Source organism: Micromesistius poutassou (assembly GCF_964030765.1).
Source record: "Micromesistius poutassou genome assembly, chromosome: 6".
Classification (NCBI taxonomy): Eukaryota; Metazoa; Chordata; class Actinopteri; order Gadiformes; family Gadidae; genus Micromesistius; species Micromesistius poutassou.
In genome coordinates this window covers 3,044,696-3,067,195 of record NC_140276.1, presented here as the reverse complement: position 1 = coordinate 3,067,195, position 22,500 = coordinate 3,044,696, and the positions used below count along the sequence as shown (strand labels likewise).

The 22,500-nt window shown below is 48.0% G+C and overlaps 1 protein-coding gene across 1 annotated transcript in view; it reads left to right on the top strand.

Moving 5' to 3' along the window:
- LOC311345398 (ecto-NOX disulfide-thiol exchanger 2-like) overlaps positions 1 to 22,500 on the top strand; it is a 126,895-nt gene that overhangs the window by 86,379 nt on the left and 18,016 nt on the right. The window contains 6 exon segments of the mRNA XM_084469792.1: positions 7,877 to 8,026; positions 12,490 to 12,696; positions 14,930 to 15,105; positions 15,107 to 15,164; positions 16,689 to 16,901; positions 20,378 to 20,484. Coding sequence (XP_084325918.1) covers positions 7,877 to 8,026; positions 12,490 to 12,696; positions 14,930 to 15,105; positions 15,107 to 15,164; positions 16,689 to 16,901; positions 20,378 to 20,484 — 911 coding nt within the window.

Here is a 22,500-nt window from a genome sequence, read left to right as displayed (position 1 = left end):
TGTGTGTGTGTGTGTGTGTGTGTGTGTGTGTGTGTGTGTGTGTGTGTGTGTGTGTGTGTGTGTGTGTGTGTGTGTGTGTGTGTGTGTGTGTCGATTTGTGGTGGCCTGATGTGGAGGAATACAGATGTCAGGGGTAGCGGAGGGTTCCTTGAATTGTGTGACAAAGAACAAATTAGGCCCGAGTCTGGGGGGTAATTTATCTCTATTAAAGCTGCTGGGAGCAGGAAAGTGCTCTAGCAGGTCGGTGTGGGGGGGGGGGGGGGGGCAGGAGGGGAGGGGGCAGAGGACAGCTGTGGTCCCTGTCACTGTTCACCTGGAGAAACAGCTGGTGATTCCCTGTCGTTTAGTCCCTCTCTCGCTCACTCCCCCCGCCCTCCCTCCCTCCCTCCCTCGCTCTCACTCTCACTATCTTTGTCTCTCTCTCGCTCTCGTTCACATTTCTCTTGTCTCCTATATTGCCTGTTGTTATTTATGGGCGCTCAGCTGTCGCAGTGGAACATCAGATAATTACAACAGGAAGATTCACTATGTCAAATGATCTTTCATCCGATGCCAGACAGATACAGCTGAAATGTGCATTGGGGGAAAAAAACGACCTTTTATTGCCCTGCTGTCTCAGTTGCGGGTTCTGTTGGTGTTTTAAAAAAAGAGTTGAAAATGTCAAGTTCACCGTCTGAATTGGGTCAGGCTCAGAGACGAACAAGGTGTCAATCAGTTTAAGGTGACTTCTTATTTATATAGATATTTTTTCACGATTATATTCTTTGACGGCTTTCAAGTCTAAAGTTTTGAGTACTTCAAAGACAGTGTTATTTTTAACTCAAGGGCGACATAATAAGCCACTAGTCACAATACGCGCAGGAATGAAAGAAAACCGTCTGTCACCCACCTCAGAATATTGGCTTAGTTTTGCTTGCACAGCGTCGTAAGTCAGGAGCACAGGAGATGGATACAGAGATACCTACAGAGAGGATTCAGACCCAGTATGGTACTCTCTGTCACGAATTATAGTTCTGCTCTCGTGTGCATCCCTAGAAGCACACGTGGGCTGTGAGGAAAACTTGACTTGCATGTTTAGTCACGGGTCTAACATGCAAACTATCAATGAGAAGTGTAGAGTTTTATACATGGACTGTGCTTTATTCATCGACAGTTTAAATCCACGAGCTTTGATCACACCAACATTGAAACTTGATCTTCACCCTTCCTTTGACCCTGTTTTACTACTGAGAAGAAAATCCCTCTTGTGTATTGGTATTCTACAGAGCCGCCCAGGGGTCACATGATAAAAATGATCAAATAAAGGGTAAATCTGTGCACACAGATTTGTACAGCATTCGAACGGATTGGTTAAACATGCAAACTGATTGGTTAGTCACGCAAACTCATTGGTTAGGCTCGCAAACTGATTGGTAAAGCGCGTGAAAAGATTGGCAAATCAGCCCTCGGATTCGTAAGCCGTGTTCAGCAAATGAACCTGCTCTGGACCTCAATGACAACTTCTTCCCAGTGAGTCCAATAAATCTAGATTTAAGGGCATGTTAATACCATAATTGAATCCGCCTTTAAATTGAGATTGGATTCAAACTAAATTTTAGTTTTTATCACAGGTAGAATTCCCCATTCCCCTCGTGCGTGCGTGTGCTGTCGTCCCATGTGATCCTATCCATTACTTATTATTTTCCCCAACTGTATCCCTTGTTCGCCACTGCACTAACCCACCCACCATCCCCAACGTCAACTGCATGGCTGCCTCTTGAGCTGACTCCTCAGGCAGCCTGTACAGGGTGCCTCTCTCTAATCCTGCGGGAGCCAGAGATGTCTTCACCAGCAAGTGTCTCTCTCTCCTCCCCCTCCACCTCCTCCTCCTGCTTCTTCTCCTCACCCAGGAGAGTGTGTGTGTGTGTGTGTGTGTGTGTGTGTGTGTGTGTGTGTGTGTGTGTGTGTGTGTGTGTGTGTGTGTGTGTGTGTGTGTGTGTGTGTGTGTGTGTGTGTGTGTGTGTGTGCGCGAGTGCGTGCGTGCGTGCACACGCGCGCGCAGCTGAATAAACAGGCCACTGTTTAAACCTACTGAAACACTAACTCTGGGCAGCGACGTGGCACAGCCATGCCTTGTATGCCACCACCACCACCACCGGCGGTGCGACGCACAACACACCACCGGAGCTCAACTCTCTTACACATGCCACTATTATTAGCCCTGTGTTTGTTCTGCCTTCGACGCTAGTAGGGTTAGAGTTGTCGTGGCTGGGGTCCTCCCTCCTCCTCCTCCTCCTCCTCCTCCTCTGCTTTGTCCTCCTCCCTCGTCTGCGGGGGTAATTGCATGGTATTGTTGTGAACTCGCAGGGCGTCGGGTTGCACCAAGAGGGGAAGGCAACAATGGTGCATTGTACCGATTGTTGCCGCACGGTGGATGCCAGCCTTGTTTAATCAAGATGTGTGTGTGTGTGTGTGTGTGTGTGTGTGTGTGTGTGTGTGTTATCGTCCTCATCGGCTGCTGGTGTCAACATCACGGTCCGGGGCTGTGAGCGGGGGGGGGGGGGGTGGGGGGGGCTTATTTGCAGCTTGTGTGAAGAGGCTGTACACCCCAGTGCACTCACGGGAGTGTAGGAAAAAGAGCATTAGCTTTAATGTCTCCCGCTGATACAGAAACGGTGGGGGCTCCGGGCGGTGCCAACTCGAGTGTCAGCGCGTGTGAACTCGCGCAGACACCTGGCGCTAAATGGATTACGCAGTGTGCCAATTGGCATTTGTTCCACTGCTCAGTGTTAACCAGGAGGTCAGATTCCTAGACAGGCTGCTCCAATCTCTGCCCGGACATATGAACCAAATGTATACAGTTCAACTTAAGATCTGAATCGTAAATATTATCGGTTCACGGTGACTTGTTGATCACGGCTGATTCTGAGATTACATATTAGGGTCACTGGTGTTGTACAATAATTGTGAGAATGATGTCTGCGTCCCTGCAGTATAGAGGGGTGTGGTGGTTTGGACCGGCGCTCTGATGCAGCGCAGATGAGCTGCAGGAAGGTCAAGCAGGCCAGGGCGTCCCTCTGCCTTCATGAAGAAATTAGAATACGAGTTACCAGCAAAGTGACTTGGTCGTTTCACATTTGGTTCGACTGCCACTCTTTCTAATTGCCCTTCTCCAAAGGGAAAACAGCAACTGCATGCACTACTTACTAGATGACTTCATTTCATGAGTCCAAATCCACAAGAATTACAGCTCCCCATGTCAAGGCCCGAGAGCCTTTCAAATGATCCGAACGCATTGTCACAAATATTGTGACGCCTTCGGCTATTAGTGCATCGTCTGAATACCAGTCCTCAGAGAAACAGGGCTTCCCCGTGCACAAATATGTACAAAAAGTGTAAAAAAAAAAGAAAAAAACTGAAATCCCACCGGATAGTCCAGCGCGGGGAACAGAGCAAGGAAACGCCTGCAGCAAACTGGAATGTTTAAAACATCTGCTCTCAGGGCTTTCTCACCAAATCTCCGCCGCACGGCACATTGCTGGGGTATTCCCATGCACTTCCCACCCGTCTCCAGTGTTCCCTATAGCACTTCCTGCGTCTAAACGCTGCCAGATGTGGCGCTATATGGCGTTCCTACTGTGGACCTCACAAGAGCCGTGTCAGTCTCTCTCAGAGGGTCGACCATATTCCTCATGTAATCGCGTCCTGACGGGGTGATAATTAACAGCTTAATTAGTGTTTGACTATAGCTGTAGCAGCTGTATCGTCGTCCTTGCCTTGCAACAGAGTCGGCCACAAAGGTCGGACTATAATCCATTGAAATGGGCTCCCAGTACTGGGCCAATCCTTTTGGTATTCTCAGTTTGTTCTGTTCGTCTGACCTTGAAAGTCAAATGAAAGGGGCTCGGACAAAGCCGTGATTTGCATAGCATTGACTGGCAAAGAGCATAGACACGTCATGGTGTCCTCGTTGATTGATCTCTTCTCTCTTCTCCGAACAATGATTGGATTGTTTGCCTTTGTGAGCTGATTACCTTATCAGATTTTCTGGGGGTTTTAGATGAAGCCACTTATTAGACTATAGAAGACAATGGTACACACACACACACACACACACACACACACACACACACACACACACACACACACACACACACACACACACACACACACACACACACACACAGTAGAATAGACACAGACCCAGTGGATTGGGAGGAGTACCTTGATAAACATGGTCAAGCCAAACCACAGCCACACACCCTATATTTTCTCCAAACAAACCAAAGGGTATAGGTAGGGTCAGGGGAAAGGAAGTCACCTACTAGTACAGATTACACAAACTATATACATATGTCTTTGCTTCGTCATATTAGGGCCATCAAACACAGAAATTGACTATTTGAAATAACAAGCAGTTTAATAATTATATCTGCTAGCTTTCAATCGACAGTTCATTCCTCTGCTGCTGCTGCTGCAGTAGTAGTGGGGGGGTGGCTACCTCTCGCTTGGGGCCGTGTGAAGACTCTGGTCGGTGGGGGGTGGGGGTGGGGGGGGGGGGGCTGGTGAGGGTGGGTGCCACAGGCTTTTGGCAGGTGGCAGAGAGAGACAGCAGGAGGTTTTAGAGGAGCGGCTGACTCAGCGCTTTACACATAGACAGTAATGGGGGCCGCTCAGACGTGACCGAGATTATATCCGTCACAGACATGGTGGAAGGGGGGGGTTGGCTAGACCGCAGATGAATGTGCAGAAATTCATGTGGATAGAGGTTTTTGGACGGCACTTTTTTTCTTTTCTTTTTTTTGGATTCAGCTATAGTGATGGAGTTAGAGTTATAATTGTTGTTTTTGGTTGTGAGACGGCACACTTAAAGGGGGACAGCAGTAGGCTGAGGAGAGAGGAGAGCTGCCTGGATGAAAAGGGGGTTGGTTCCAACATCTGGCATGGCTAGGGATCCAGGTTTGCCGGGCTACTTTGCATCATTAGATGACATTTTCCAGCATTCTTCCTGCGACTCCCACCCATCGCTGAATCCAGTGGTGGCATTTGCCCAAGACATCAGAGAGGAGGAGGGTGTAGATGCAGGGCCAGAGGTAAGTTGAGAGAGGGGGAGGAGAGGGACTTCAGAGAGGGAATGATAATGGAGAAGGAGTTAGTGCCGCAATTATAGCCCTGGAGGTTTTCTGCATCAAATGTCAGTTGCTGGTTATTCTTTTTAATCGTCCCCACTGATTGATGTGCAGCTACAGATGTAATTACCTTCCACAGACCCCCGGGATACAGGACTGTTTAACATCGAAGAGTAACGTGTGTGTGTGTGTGTGTGTGTGTGTGTGTGTGTGTGTGTGTGTGTGTGTGTGTGTGTGTGTGTGTGTGTGTGTGTGTGTGTGTGTGTGTGTGTGTGTGTGTGTGTGTGGCCATTGTCACATGTACTTGTGCATGTCATTATAGAGCATTTATTGCAGGTCTATTTTGGTTTTGCGAGGCACAGGAGTTCCAGTTGATGTTGAGCCACGAAAACAACCTAGGACATCCAATAGAACAGGATGGCCTAGTGTGGGAGGACACGTGCCCACAAGGTCTCTCCATAACTGTTCGCTTCTCAAGAGCTCTTCTGTCTCTGTTCTCGGGGGGAGAATGTGTGGAATGACAACGGCAGAGTTGTCAGGCACTTTTCACGCCGGGATAGCAGCAATCAGCGTCGGATCTGACCTATCCCGTTGGACGGTCTCATTAACATGATGTATAAATAACGCAGCACCACCGCTGTGCGTTGACATATCACATGGGAGCGCCGCACTCGAAAGGCAGCCACTGCTCTCCTGCTGTGAGGCGACGCCGTGTGTAGGTGGCTCAGTCGGCTCTCATGCAAATACGGCGGAAAATTCTGCCATTGAAATCCGATTTTTCCGAAAGCACGAGCCAGCCAACACACTCTTGCGCACACAACGCAACACATCTGTTTTTATATTCACAGAGAGAGCAACCAAATACTGATGACTCCCTGAAAGTGTTCCAATACAATCCGTCTGCTGAAGCACTTTGGCTAAATGCTCCAGGGCTGGAGTGTGCAGTGTAGGAGGACGAGGGTGCTTCACCCTTCCAGATATGGCTTCAGGACAGTTTCTATTGTTTGTTTTTTTTGCCTGTAGAGAACTCTGGTACAGCAGCAAATCCACAAGAGGGAGTCAAAAGGCACTATTGTTACACATTTTGGACAGCCTCCCAGAGCCCTTTGCCTAAAGCTATGGATGGCAATTTATTTTCGTAACTTTTTTTTTTTGTATTTAATTGTCGTTACATCCTGACAGCAATCAATAAATCAAGAAAACAATGTGCTGTCTGTGGATGTCGTCTGTGAGGCCTGTAATGAGCCTGTCCCATTATTTTATTCAGCCAAAATGAAATGTTTGTATGGCTTACCTGTCTGCCTACCTACCTACCTACCTATCTACCCGGCTACCTGCGCCCACTCTGTCCTTGCAGTGTTACTTGAGTCTTACACCAGGCAGTCCTATTTCTGAAGCTAGGGAGCTGGTCATGTGTTGTGGAGAGTGGCTTTGGAGGGAGGCCTGAGGGGAGGGGTAGGTGGGGATTGTTTTCGATTGTATACTTTCAAAATCAAGCGCACTCACGCTGGTTTCTCCAAATTGCCTACTCTTACTCTAAAATAGAAGGATAAGGGAGTACTACAGGAAAATACACATGCATATACACACAAACACTCAGACACACACACACACACGTGCAGCATACCAGAGGCCACATGAAGTACACCAGTGCAGTGAAATTGCACAAGCCTTGGCCCTGATGTAACTCAATCTTTTTGTTTTTGCGTTCCATGTGAGCTGAAACCCAGTTTGCTTCCCGTGCCGTGACACATGGACGTATCAAAAGTGTCCTTATGCTCCACTGCGGGGACATTAGAGCAAGGGATGGAAAGCCTAATTTCCAGAAGGAGCATTCAAACAAAACCAGTAGAGTTTTTAAAAAATGCTTTTGGGTGTACGATTTGGGAGTTTGAAGCGGTGCGTACAACATTCCTGCGTTGAGGTTTTCTCCTCATTTCCTCTGATCAGTTTGTGTGGGAGGTGCCCCCCCCACCCCCGTCTATCTCCTCCACTACCTGTGCTCATATCTCCTCTCCCGGCGTTCGTCTTCCAGTTTACTCACCTCACCGGGCATGAGAAGTCATCAGTCGCCCTGGCAACCACGGCCATCCTTATTACCCGCTTCCTCTCACTCCGGCACACCTCGCCGCAGACTGACGGTGAGGTCATTAGTGCGAGACGGGGAGCAGGCTACGTTGGTTCTTCTCGTGTAATTTCCTATTGCCTTAATTAAAACCAGTGCCGAGCACCTGCCGCTGTGGAGCGTCTGCTGTTGTTGTTGTTGTTGTTTGTTGTTTTCTCTCCGGCCCCCGGTTCACCTGTGACGCCGTCATGTATTCGGCTCCGTCACGTCGGTTCTCATTTTCCCCCGATGCCTGGAATACTGGCGTTCGCTCGAGGCAATCTATTTTCTCCCATTAGCTCTGGGGGAAGTCGGTTCTAGAACTCGGAGGATTGTTTTTTTTTTTACTGTTAAACTATGCATATTGTTTTTTTGGATGTTATATTCATGCAGGGACTGTGTATTTATTTATAGGATTAGATTGTGTCACTGCAGGTGACAGACAATTTGGACGGGGGAAGGAAAGAAAAAGGCTAGATGTAAAATGTAATGTGACTGGTTTAGCATAGGCTCTACTCATGTCTTGGCAAAAGTTAGGAATTAGAAACTTTTAGCCATTTAGCCTTTTCTTATATAAACAGCGACTTTTTGTTGTGTTGCTTTGCCCAGAGAAGTGAGCTGCTTTGTTTTTAATAGCCAATCGGTTGCTGATCTGCCCCTCCAGATTTTGACCCAAACCTCGGGATGATGACGGGCATCACCCCAATGAACCCCATGATGCAAGGCTTGGGCATGATGCCGCCCCCCATGGAGATGCCCATCATCAAGGAGATCATCCACTGCAAGACCTGCACCTTGTTCCCCCCCAACCCCAGTAAGTACCATCAAATTGTATAATACTCACCCCTCTCTCCCTTCATTCTCCAACCCAATCACCAATTTTGGTGGGGCCCTGCCTCATACTTTATTTCCACTGTGTGCGAGGAGGTAGAGTTGAAGCCACACTCCCCCCATTAAAGTTCCCTGCCAGAGAGAAAGTTTCTGTCAGCTTTTAGTCAAAGCCTTCTTGCACGTCAACTTCAATGCAGAGGAAAACAGGTCCCTGACTGGAGTGGGGTTTGGGAGTTTGCAAACCCTAACAAAACAAATCAAATTCCCTCTTCTTCCTAAGCAAATACACTTTCCCTATGTCTGAAGCCTTTAAAGGCTCCTTTGTTTTTTCCTCTGGTGCATGCGGTGCAAGAATAGTCACTGTCGCTGTGTGATGCAAATGGAGGAGACTGATGAGAGGTTGGGATCTCACTTCAAAAGCAAATCCATTTTTTTTTTAGGAAGGATCAACAGAGGGGGAATCAACGACCGTACTTTGGCATGAAGCGTATAGGTTCCCCCTAGGGCTGAATGAGGCTGCCTTGTCACATTCTCCTCCCCTCGACTTGAAATTCTGGTGTAAACACTTCAGCTGCTGGGACTGTTTGTGTCATTTACAAAGGCCTCGTCACCCACTGATCTGCACCGAGTTTCAAAAGAGGTTTTGCATTGTGGCATAAGGGGAGTCTCAGAAGAAGAAGAAATGTCCAATCCCCAGCAGTACAATGACTATCTCGGCCCGGAGTCTGAACTGTGTCTTGACGCCGCTGCGGTCATGCATGGGCAAAGTCTTTTCTGGGGCTTCTCTGAACCATTACGGGTATCAAATATGTGCTGTCCCGCCCCCACTTTACCTGTGCTGCTCCACATCCCCTACTGGGTTCCCTCACGACCCATCTCCCTATGATCTGGTGGGCTTGTCACACGTGTCTTTGCCATGAAAGGCTTATTGTGTCTCAGAGACAATTGCGCTGGGGAGCATATCTTCCGAGACAGGGGACTGGGGTAAACAGAACTGCCAAGGATTGGATCTTGTCATGAAAGTCAAGCGTGCCTCAGTGCCAGGTGTTGCTCTGCTTCACCCAATGAGGCCAAAGCAGAAGCTGCCTGCTTGTTGCCTTTGTTTCTGCAAAATCACACAGGCAAAGCCAACCCATCGCAGAGGCCCCCGTTTCCCACTGTAGTGGGACTTGTCAAACTATTGTAACACTATTAAATGTGTCTTTAGAACTTCCCTTGTAACCCGCTTCAACCCTTCTTATCGGACGCAAAGAGTTAATGAGTAAAAACAATGGGGAATTGGCAAGATCAACACAGAACTATTTGAGGTAAGGAGGAGGAGGCGATACAAATACTTTTCTGGCTGTTGACTGTGTTTTTAACGCTTCACTGTAAATGCCAGTTCAACATTAGTGTTTGAACACGGTGTAATGAGGGTATTAGTGACTTTACGGCTAAGGATCCTGGATTTGAATCAGCAAGGAAAGAAAGTTGTATTCACTGCAACTCTTTCATGGCAAAGTGTAGTACAATCTGGTGTCACAGACAGTTTTATTAAGGCCTACTGTCGGCCCCACAGAAACCCCCTTCCGAGTGGAGAGATGGGCTGACAAAGGAGTTGGAGAAATACCATACTGCCACCAGCCTATTACTATTTCATGGTGCTTGTTAGGGCTTTGACTCCGAACTTTGTTATTCGAATATAATTTGAATATTTTAAAAAATTATAATATTCAAACGAATATTAGACAGCCCTTAATATTCAAACCTTTTATGGGCATTATTTTTTGCAAACGGGACGTAGATACGGGACGTTTGTAAAGCGGCGTGATACAGAACTCTCCAAACTGATTGGACGTCATAGCAATTATGTATATGCCCATTATACAAGTTAGGAACCAATCAGATCGCTTGATTTAAACCACACAAGGGAATCTGGTGGAGTACCACTCGGCAAAAAGCAATGCTGTGCGTTTGGTCTATATTGTGTGTGTTTTTTGTGTTGTTGAATGCACTTGTCGCCCACTGTCTGGCCTGTTCCCCATCCTGCAAAAATGGACTGCATTCATATAGCTGTTTAAACCACTGCTGCCCCTCGGAGCTCTGCTTTTTATGCCTCACGTCCAGCTATCCCCATCCACACACACACACACACACACACAGGTTAACACACAAAAAGCAACACCACCGCCAGGCCAGCCGTCAAACCAGACCGTAGGGAGCAGCGATGGGGTTGGTTGGTGTTTTTTCAACGATGCCTCGGCACTTAGCCGGGAGAAGCAAAAGGGTTTGAACCAGCAAGCATGTTTATTTTGTCTGCGTCGTAATAAATCATTCAACACAGGGCTAGGCTTTAGATGTAGAGGGGCCTTGAGCTAAACAACCCTGCCTGAAATCAAATGTTGTCTTTTTAACTTTTAGCTTGAGCAGATGTAAGACGGTATGCTAATGATGCTTGGTTTTGTTATGAGGTCAGTAAGGTGAAGAAGTGTACATCCCAACCCGCTGTCGGCCCAATATCATGGGGAAGGTGCTGGCAGCCATTCAGTAGGATGCATATGGTTTCCATCAGATGCAGTCATTCCCCCTCCAGCTCAACACCATCCACCTGACACCAAACAAAGCAACCCTCTCACTGACCTTAAGCTGTTTCCCCTCCTCTCTCGCTCTCGCTCTCGCTCTCTCTACCTCAAACCATTCCTCCTCCTATCCCATTCAGTGTGCACAGCTAGGATTGTCAGTTTGCATTCGCATCAAAGCCACGGTTTTATTTCTTGCCATTTTCTGTCTTTTGTGCCTTTTTACTGCTTCTGCTTAAATTAAACCTACTTGAAAATGGTAGCTAGCTTTGAGCATGGTGCATTGTGCATATCTCTGGTTTAGTTTAGGATGGTCGATGTTAATAGCCTGGGCAAGTGTCACATGGAGGATGAGGACATTGGTTAGTGTAGCACAGTGAATGGTGGTGACCTGGTATGTGCCACCCTGGATGGTGATGACCTAAGTTTACATAGCATGGAGATGGTGATGACCTAGGTTAACATAGCAAAGGGATGCGGGTGACTTGGTCACCCGCAATCAAATGTAGGAGTACTAATCGAAAGTTTGTGGGCAGACAAGCTCAAATCTCGGTGATCAGGGCGTTTCTCTTGCTTTCTCTTCATATTGGTTTCGACCAAACATGTTGCTATAAGCGGAAATCTAAGCGCATAATTGGCCATTAACATTGAACACAAACACAGCAGGAGTAAATAGTAAAATAGGGTCTGTAAAGCTTCCATTAACACAGTGTATAATCCCTTGTGCAAATAACTTTCTCTTTTGTAGAATATCTCCGTAATGAAGAAGGAAAAAGTGTGTTCCTCCGGCCATTCAGTCTCTGGTGACAGATCCAGGGTCTGTGCCATCCCCTGGGAAGTTCTACTAAGCAGAGAAGGAATGCTTGACCCGGGATAAGTGTATCACTGGAGGTGGCTACTGTGTTAGTGGCGCAGTGGACAGAGATGACCTGTTTAAGCACGGTGGTAAATATTGATTGAGATTAATGAAGCTGGCCATCGGGCGGTCACGGAAAGCCTCATGGAATCGTCTCATCTCTCTGTGTGACTATCCAGAGCCAGGGGCTTTGTGTCCCAATGGATTGAGGAAATACCAGTCAGTAAATTGTATTATCTAAAGAAAACTTGATTCTGCATTGTTCTGCTGTAATTGGCTGATTGGCATATTTTGACGCAATTGGCCTCTTGACCTTTTCCACAGGGCTACTTACTTGCACAGAACTGGGACGTACTGGACTCCAGTTGGTTATTTGTGAATACTGGTCACTTTATAGGCACCACAAACCTGCAACTTAATGCATGGAATAATGGCAAAATAATGAAACGCAGCACGGACATTTACTCGATATGCTGTGTCAATCACCCTTCACACCGCCGTCATATTTGAAGTAATACATGGGTTGTGTTGTCAGTGCTGTAAAAAATAATTGCAGCTTTCATTTTTGCATGTGCTTTGCACTGATTTTCCACTGATTAATCAGATGTCTCATCTGTATGCTTGTGTGTGCACGTTATTATCCACGTATCCACGACGTAAATGCATTGCATTTTCCAATTTTCACAAGATTAAGATCTAGTTTGGTCGGCTAAATAATGTGATTATTTAAATTCTTTCAAGTTGTAATTGAAATCAAGATAAAACCATGGTTGGCTGTATGTATCAATCAAGTATTAAAGTAAGTATTAAATGTGTGTACACATGTACTTAGTAAGTACACTCGTCGTCTTCCAATCGTACAGACTGTACAGAAGCTGTGGTTGAATCCCACACGGCCCATATGTTCTGATCTCGTTGGTCCCTTAATGCGTGCTGCTCACAGCTACTGCTAACGAGGCTGCCTGCAGGTAATGTGACTGTAGCTCAGACCATGACTGTGTGCCTCTTCTTTCTCTTCTCCATGTTTGGCAGACCTTCCTCCTCCTGCAATCAGAGAGCGCCCTCCTGGCTGCAAGACGGTGTTTGTTGGCGGTCTCCCGGAGAACGCCACGGAGCAACTCATCGTGGAGATCTTTGGCCAGTGCGGGGAAATCATCGCCATCCGCAAGAGCAAAAAGAACTTCTGCCACATCCGATTCGCCGAGGAGTTCACCGTGGACAAGGCCCTTTTCCTCTCCGGTGAGCAGGCCGCCTCCGTTTTTTTTTTTGAAAGCAATCCAGGCATTTGAAATTGGTGAACAGTAGGTAGGTCGATTTCCAAACCTAGATTGGTTTGCATAAATTACACAATGTGAATATATTAATCAATGTATGCTAATCTTGCCACGCCTGGAGCAGAGTCTTTCAAACTTGCGGAGGCCCCTTGGAAACTTCACCGTCAACAGTTTCCTGTTGAGGCGAGACCTCAAACATCCGATGCAGCCATTCAGAACGCCCACCTCCCGAAACCAATCCTCTGGCTAGCTTCCCACACGGCTCTCCCCAGTGTCATTTCATTGATTATACGTAGGATGCGTCCCACTGTGTCTCAGTCCTCCTCAATGCTGGCTTCCGCACTCGGATTTCCCCAGACTTCTGTGAGCTTCTGGGGCTGAAGTCTTGGGAAATCACTGCCACCGGCTCCCAAGCCTCCGCATGGCAATGACAGGAAGTAGAGAAAGTCTCTGTTTCTCTCTCTCGCACCCCCCCCCCCCCTCCCTCTCTCTCTCTCGCTTCCCCCTCGCTCTCTCTCTCGTTCCCCCCTCGCTCGCTCTCTCTCTCTCTCTCTCTCTCTCTCTCTCTCTCTCTCTCTCTCTCTCTCTCTCTCTCTCTCTCTCTCTCTCTCTCTCTCCCCTCTCTTTCTCTCTCCCCTCTCTCTCACTCCCCCCTCATTCTCGCTCCCTCTCTCTCGCACGCGCTCCCCTCTCGCTCGCTCTGGCTCTCTCTCTCCCTCTTTCTCTCTCGCCCCCCCCCCCCTCCCCTCGCTCTGTCGTGTTATGTTACATGGGCCTCTTATCTTATCACCATTTCCCAGCTGCATCCAGGGCTCAGGTGTCTTAACTCTGCCTTCATGCAACCAGTCGGTGCATATATCCCATCATCACCAAGCTCATTCATCATCACAGCCACTCCGATGACACCCGTAGTAGTGCCTTTTATTTAATATGTGTGTAGTGTACGGTTATGACGGAGATCATGAGAAGTGGAGGATTTTTGATTTGTATTTATGTGTGTGTGTGTGTGTGTGGGTTTGATGCCTGTAATGTGATACAGCTCTTTTCCACATTAACCTGAAGCAGTGGTTCTCAAAGGATTCAAAAGAACAGGGCTGCCATGCTTTACCATAAATACCCCAATGTCCATCTGCCGTCTCTCTCCGCCTCTCTGCCGGAGCATATACAACCGCAAAGGCAAACACGGAACATGCACTAATCCAAACAAAACACGGATACTAACACCAAACACTCTACGTCACACGTCTACACACTTTCTCAGCCTTCAGAAACCCCCAAACAAGAGAACCGCCAGTGTCACAATCCTACTCCCCTTCTTTCCCTATGGCCCCTGAGACCTGGTGTTGGTGCGTACACGCACACACGCACACACACGCACACGCGCACTACGCACACGCACGAAAAGGAGCTTGTCAATTAGCACATTCTCCCTCTTAAAAGCCAGAGAGAGAACCAGGGGGTTACTGCGGTGTTTCCCCAGCAACTAGAAAGACAATCGGTTCCTCTCAATCCAGCGTATTGACGTGCAGGAGGATACAGGCCCGTTCCTCCACACTCCAGACTGCAGCTGCTTAGGAACGGAGCCGTCAGTCAAGACGGCAGATAACGCGACGTGTCAAGAGACAGTTGGTTAACCGCTCGACTGATTGATTTCCCGCCTCATAAAGTGCGTCTTCCCTTTTTGTCTTGCCTCGGCGTCAAATATACAAGGTTTGTAGGTAATGGTGTTGGGTATCGACGCAGAAAATAGAATCCGTTGAAGTATCACCCTGCAAACGGGCGGGGGTAGCCGGTTTCCCCGGCTAGTCTCGTTGCCACTGAAGATGCTGTTTTCTCTTTAGCTGGTTCTTTTTTGGGGGGGGGGTTGCATTCAGGTGTTACCGGGTTTTGACATCCCTGGTAGCATGTGATCCCCACCGCTGCCCTCAGAACTGGCTGAGGCGGCGTGTGGCGCGTGGCCGTGGGTGGGCAGAAAAAATGACAAATGTACAACCGACAGAAGCCGCCGCCGCCGCATTGGAAGACCGGCACCGCTGTGCTGCATTCAAATGCGTCACTCAACACCCTCTCTACGGCGGCCTGTGTCTCTCTCTCTCTCTTGCCCTCTGCATCGAGGTTATTAATGTTTTTCGCCTCCTTTTCTCCCTGTCTTCCCCTCTCCCACCCCCCCTCCCCCCCATCCCCCCGTCGACCTCCAGGCTACCGGATCCGCCTGGGCTCCAGCACAGACAAGAAGGACACGGGCCGCCTGCACGTGGACTTCGCCCAGGCCCGGGACGACCTCTACGAGTGGGAGTGCAGGCAGCGCATGCTGGCCAGGGAGGAGCGGCACCGGCGCAAGATCGAGGAGGACCTCCTCCGGCCGCCGTCCCCGCCCCCCCATCGTGCACTACTCCGACCACGAGTGCAGCCAGCTGGGGGACAAGATCAAAGGTAAGGGCGTGGGGGTGTCGTGAAAGGAAAACGCGGGCAGGGGATACGTGGGATGGGACACGCATGGCACACTATGTTGCAAAGGACAAAAAAAATAAGTGTGTGTGTGTGTGTAAAATTACAAATAAATGGCAAATTGGTATGTTTTTGCTCAGGACACAGGACACGTATCTTGTTACGCTGTCGATTGGCCCTTAAAAGGGCCTATGATGAGGTTGTCGCCAAGGAAACAAGCAAAACATGAGCAAATAAATACAACGGCGTGTAGTCTCATACTCCTGGATTAATAATTAGGCTTCTATAATAATGCCTGCCATAATACAAGCGTGAGACTGAATCTCCTGCTCCTCACTGCCAGCATGTCTACTCCACATCTGCCTTCAGTTGTGTTCTGGAAAACACCTGGATGGGGGGAGTGTGCAAAAAAGAAACCGCCAGGAAATCGGTGGCTAATGTTTGATACAAAGGAGCCCGAAGCCTCTCCAGTGGCCTCCTGCCTTCGTCCATTTTGTCAGCCGTCTCCACCGTCGTATCCCCAGATATCCCTTCCCCTTTTCCCCCCTCTCTCTCTCTCCCACTTGCCTCGCCTGGTCGCAGCTTTCTGGCTGGGAGACCCAAGTTTTCCATTAATAAACAATGACACTTCCAGGGCTCTCGGACAGGATCGCCACTCCCCACGAAAAACGGAAGCACAGCTTCATCGCTCTCGGCCATCTGCCGCCAGCGGGCTTTCACTTACTCTCCAGCCCCAGCTTGGTTGCCGTTATGTAAAGTAACTCTTTAACAGTATGCTGTTAGCCACGAAGAATGCTCTTGGCTTGAGAGAGAGAGAGAGAGAGAGAGTGCGTGAGAGAGAGTGCGCTACGGACCTTCTACTTTGTCCCTTCTATGCTGCACAGTTAACTGTTTCAGAGTCTTTTATCTCGGCAGAAACATCAGTTTTTTTAAATGCACATCCCAGTCTAGTCTGATGTTTGAACAACAATACCCGCCTTACGTTGTGATGGCAACAAGGCTTGCAGTCACTTCTCAGCCAATTCACCTGTTGACTGCTTTCATGTGCTTTCTCTCAGTCCTCCTCTCCCTCCCCACCCCCTGGTGTATCTCTCTATCCCTCTGTCTCTTTATATTGAGAAGCTGTGTGGCTTTCTCTTTAAACTGCCAGTGTTCACATTTCTCCCAGAGTGGCATTTATTTCTACGTCTCCCTTTCTGTACTTTTCCGTGAGAAGACAGTACACCGATACCAGGTGTACCGTTACCAATATTTTTTTAATACACATTTTTTCTTTTCAAAATCAGATCGTCGTGTTATTGCCATGTGTGTCCCTGTGCGTGGACCCAGAACAAACTAGAACATTCCGCCAAAAGCATTCCACGGTTTATGTCTGAACTCTGGATCTGGAACAATTCACTCCAGATATCCTCTCAGAAAAGCCCCGCCGAGTTCAATCCACGTGCTGACAGTTCCCCCTCTCCTCCTCTTCCTCCTCTTCCTCCTCTTCCTCCTCCCGCCCCGGGCCAGACGACGGGTCGTTCCCGGACGCGGTGCGCGTGCTGCTGACCTGGGTGGAGCGCGGCGAGGTCAACCGCCGCAACGCCAACAACTTCTACTCCATGATCCAGTCGTCCAACAGCCACATCCGCCGACTGCTGGGGGAGAAGAGCACGCACGAGAAGGAGATGGAGGAGGCCAAGGAGAAGTTCAAGACCGCCCTGTCTGGGATACTGGGTCAATGTGAGTTCTGACTCTCTCTCTCTCTCTCTCTCTCTCTCTCTCTCTCTCTCTCTCTCTCTCTCTCTCTCTCTCTCTCTCTCTCTCTCTCTCTCTCTCTCTCTCTCTCTCTCTCTCTCTCTCTCTCTCTCTCTCTCTCTCTCTCTCTCTCTCTCTGCTTCACTGGTCAAGCCATTCACATGCAGAAGGCTATGCACTTAACTAACAATGGAGGGGTAAAGTACAGTCTGGAGCTAGCTTGTCAAGAGAAGGAGACTGAATATTAGACCCGCTACAGTTAGTGTTCAGAAATAGGCCAACAATTACTTTGAAAGCCGCCTTCAGGGTTTGCTGGCTCAGGATTCCGCAGGCTAATAGAACTACATAGCACATTGGATCATTATAGAGGTTGCTTAATTAGCAAACTGTCTAGTAGACAGTCTTGCGATGTGTCTTATCTAACTGTACACCCTGTGCACAAAACAACAGTGAGAAATCGAAGTGCCGTTTAAAAAAGCATTAGGTTCTTGCGTTACCGCACACATAATGCAAATATAAATATCTCAGGCATTCATCCTCTGTGATTAAGATAATTAGGAAATAACTTATTCTTGGGAAGTTGACTGGTTAGTCGTACACTGTGTTTATGCGATTGCCCGAGTCTCTGTTGAAGCTTATGGAGGAGGCCAGTTCTGAAGGTAAGTGTGTTGCCTCTCCAGTCGTCCTCTCTGCTCCCATTAAGTCAAAGCAGGATCATCGCCACATATTCATGATGGCCTCCTTTTTTTTTTTATTTGGCTTACACACTCTTAATTGCTTCCCGGAATAGTTTGTGGTGACAGAACTTTTTTTAGGGGCAACTTCAAACTTTAAAAAGCCCATTGAACTATTATTTATTTTTTCTCGTCGGTCGTTTGGAATAGTCACATTAATTAGCATTGTGATTAAAATCTAAAAAATTCACTCAGATATTCATTCCTAGTTGAAGGATACCACTGTTCAGTATTCTTATCGTTTGGATAAAGTAAACTCTTCCGCACTACTCATTACCTCTTACGTACATGAAGCTGTCACCATAGTCCCAAATCCCAATTACCAGCCCAGGGTCTGTTTAGTTCTGTCACTGTACTTGTACTGTCTCTCACTCGTACTGTGTTTGGGACAATGCCAGCGCCCATCTGCTCTGGCTTTGTAATCTTAAGAGCAACCATAATAAGGGCAGAAGCATCTGAAAATGTTGCTGACACCGTTGTCTTCTCAGAATGGATTTTGAGAGAAATAGTGGGATGGTGTGTTTTTTGTGGTGTTTGTTTAACCTGCCACCAACAGTCCCCAGCCATGAATGGAAGAAAATGTAGAACTTTAACGTAGGCCAGTGTCCGGCACAGTCGGCCTCCGAGCACCGAACACACACCACATTCACCTCAGTAAGAGCTTGTCCTTAGCCCCGTAGCTTTTTGCCTTGTCTCTGACTTCATCATCGATCGGCAACATCAAATTAAAGGGTTCTGGGAAGACACTATTGATCGCTGTACTGTTCCCTCACATCACTCTATATAACCCCCCCCCCCCCCACACACACACACACACACACACACACACACACACACACACACACACACACACACACACACACACACACACACACACACACACACACACACACACACACACACACACACTGAGGCAAACACATACTCAAGGCACACACACACACACACAGACTCTGAGGCAAACACATACTCAAGACACACACACACACACACACACACACACACACTCTGAGGCAAACACATACTCAATGCACACACACACACTCTGAGGCAAATACATACTCAAGACACACACACACACACACACACCGAGGCAAACACATACTCAAGACACACACACACACACCGAGGCAAACACATACTCAAGACACACACACACACACACACACACACTGAGGCAAACACATACTCAAGGCACACACACACACACACTGAGGCAAACACATACTCAAGGCACACACACGCACATGCACGGACAGAGTTTAGTCCGAGACCACCTATGGCTCTCCTATTGACCGGCGTGTGCATTAGTGGCCGGGAGGCTAGCAGGGGATCCATATGGCCCTCATTGTACAATGAGACGGCTGAGGAGACAGTGTGGAGGGTAATGGCTGCAGCCCCAGTCCACCCCCAGTCCACCCCATGACACTCCTTCATTCTTCACCGCACACAGCCCCGGAAGGAAACACTGGAAGTTTCTAATTATCGTTGCTTTTTTTTTTTCTTCAATGCAACAGCGTGTCCGGTTCTGGAAATACACAAGCCATTGATAACCTGTGGCTGCTGCTGGTGCAAAACCCAGTTTACAGGAAGGAGCTTTTTTATTACTGCAGTACAGGATTTGTTTCAGGGTCGTTCATTCGTTTACGAGTCACATGATACATTGAGGTTTTTCCGGCAAGAAACACAGGGAGCCCGAGCCGGATCACATTATTAGTATTTCCATAAATTGTTGAGATATCTGCTTTCCCACGAAGTTTGAAAAGAAAAGTTTCACCTAAACAGACTGTCGAGATGTTCCGGCACGTTCCCGGTGTGGATGTGAGCGGTGCGGGGGGGGATGTTTTTGTCGGGTGTTTCCATCTGTTGTCAATCCAGTTGACGGCCTTCTGTTTGGCGCGGTATTAAGTGGTGCACTTGCACTGCTGTTCACTCGAGTAGATTTTGTTGCGCTGCCTTGATACTTTCTCTGCATGGAAACCTTTCCCCCCGCCAACCAGAATGAGATGATGCACTGGCATCAGCGGGTAAGTACTGGACACTCAAGCACACACCAACACGCACACATGGACAACCACGTTATACGCACGCACGCACACACACAGACACAAACAAACAAAAACAGATGCAGTTCTTTGCGTCCCTAGCTGACTCTGCTCCTTCCCACCTGTCCTCTCTCCCCCTCCCTCTCTCTCTCTCTCTCTCTCTCTCTCGTTCTCTCTTGCTCTCACTCTCGTTCTATCTCCGTCTCATATTATCTCACTCTCCCTATATCTCATTGTCTCTTTCCCTCCTTCTACTCATTTTTCTTCTACCTCTGTTCACTCTGTCTTTTCTCTTCTTTCTCTCTCTCTCTCTCTCCTCTCTTTCTCTCTCCCCTCTGTCTCTCTCTCTCTCTGGCTCTCCCCCTCTCTCTTTTTCTCTCGCTCCTTCTCCCTCACTCTCTCACTTTCACTCTTTCTCTCCCTCTCTCTCTTCTCTCCCTCTCCTCCTTCTCGCCCTCTCTCTCTCTCTCTCTCTCTCTCTCTCTCTCTCTCTCTCTCTCTCTCTCTCTCTCTCTCTCTCTCTCTCCTCTGGCTCTCTCCCTCTCTCTCTTTTGCTCTCTTTTGCTCTCTCTCCCTCTCTCTCTCTCTCTCTCTCTCTCTCTCTCTCTCTCTCTCTCTCTCTCTCTCTCTCTCTCTCTCTCTCTCTCAATGCTCTCTGGTCCTCCCTTGCCTCCTGCCACAGTTGAACAGATTGTGTCTGTATTCCAAGCCGCTTCCAAACAAAAGGCATGGGACCATTTCTCCAAAGCGCAGCGCAAGAACCTGGATGTGTGGCGCAAGCAAGCCGAGGTTGGTATTCTATACATTTCTTTATTTACCTATTTATGATTCTTACTTATTTACCAACCTTTATTCACGGTCCACTAGACCGTACACACTGTGTGTGGTGTTTACTCCTGAACACATTATCTACAATCCTCTCTTCTGATGTCCCCCTGTGGCAAAGTGTCCTGCACGGCATGGCACTCTTGATACGTTGACTAAGACCTTAAGCTCCGGTGCGTCACACAAAAAACTCAGAGTGCACACGGTGCTGGAGCGATGGCTAGGAGTGAGCTTTGCAGGCTCGGGCTTGTTTAGAAACAGTAAGTGCTACGATGAACGGATGAAGCCGCCCCCCCCCCCCCCCCCCCTCCACGCCACGGGCTGGGCCGCCGAGACCACCGACCGCTAAGTGTAAGATCCAGTCTGACCGCGATACAGGCCTCCCCCCCCCTTCTCTCTTTACTCTGTTCCCCCACACCCTCACACCCCAGCACCCTGTGAAGAGGGACACGCCTCTAGGTGAGTGTCTGACCGCTAACAGTCTCCAGAAACAGGTAATTCTGCAAACGGCTTCTCCTTCCTCCTGCTCTCTCCTAGTCCTATGTTCCTTCTCTCTTCTCCCCTCTGCAGCATTTTCTCGAACCATCGATCTATCCATCCGTCTGTCCATCTGTCCGTCTATCTAGCTCTAGCGCTCTCTTATCCTCTATCGCTCTTTCTCTTTTAGGGAAGCTACGACTTTTAACCCGATGTATTTAATGGCGAAATCGATGACTTTTTACCCCATATATTGAAAGGCGTCGTCTAAATTTGAAAAGGTTAATTAATGGATGGAATTTAATTAATTGATATTCACAAGATGAGAACTGTCATTTCATTTGTTTATTTCCTTTTTGTTTTTGTTTCAGAGATTGAGATATTATCTCAGTCAAATTGTGTGTTGATTAGCATGGTGATGTGTAATTTGGGGTGTGTTGGAGACGGCATAGTCCTCAATCAAAGGGTCTGTTCAGATCTAATCGGTAAGTTCCTGCTTTCTGTGGCGTCTGCGGTGGGGAGAATATTAAATTGTAGTTTAATCAACTGTCTGGTCTCTCGCACATGAAACACTGCACAACAATGATTGCCAATGAAAACATATACACACACGCACACGCACACACACACAGTCAGAAGAAGAAAAACATAACCCTAATGAAAGGTATGTGACCCAGGGGCATATGGTATGGCTTCTCGCCTTACCTCTGTCATTTTTGATTAGCCGAAACATGAGAACACGAGTAATGAAAATATGTTCCGGAAAAAATAAAATTGCCGTAGCCTTCTCATTATGAACGTAGATGTTATTCTGTTCCAAGTAACCAGCCTCACCATAATAAGCCAGTGGTTGCCCACGCAGGTAACTCAGTCAGTCATGATTAATAAGTGTGTGTTCGTGAAAGGATGGTGGAAGTCTCCTTTGTCACCATTTGCCAATTTGCAGTTTAGTTAATTCGCACCACTAGGGACCATTATGTTTTCCAATCTCTGCATGTTATGAATACGATTATGATATGATGATATAATATGATTAAATTAGACGTACTGGGTTCCGGCCACAATGTCTTCAGCTTACCGGTTAGCATCGCAAACCTCTACCTGCTGGTTTATGATTTATGCTTAACAACTACATATATCCTACATTTACTACGTAAAACGCAGCACAATTTGTCACTAACACTATTCGAACATGGCGCAAGGAGCACCAAAACACGAGTCGACATTGCTCATGGGCTCATGGCAGAACCAGGGCAGCCAGTGAGCTCTCCTGTTGTGTCCACATGGGCCGTGCTGCAGCGACGACACACATACAGTACATACAGTATGCCGCGTAAATACGCCTTCGCCTTCTGAAAAACAACCCAAACCGAAGAAGAATCGCTCGCCACCGTCGTGAGCCAAGGACATTCTTCCCCCCCCCCCCCCCCGCCTTGTTAAAAGTTATACTGCTAATTTAATTTCCGTCAGAGTTAAAACTCGCAGGCCCCTTTTTCCCCCGAC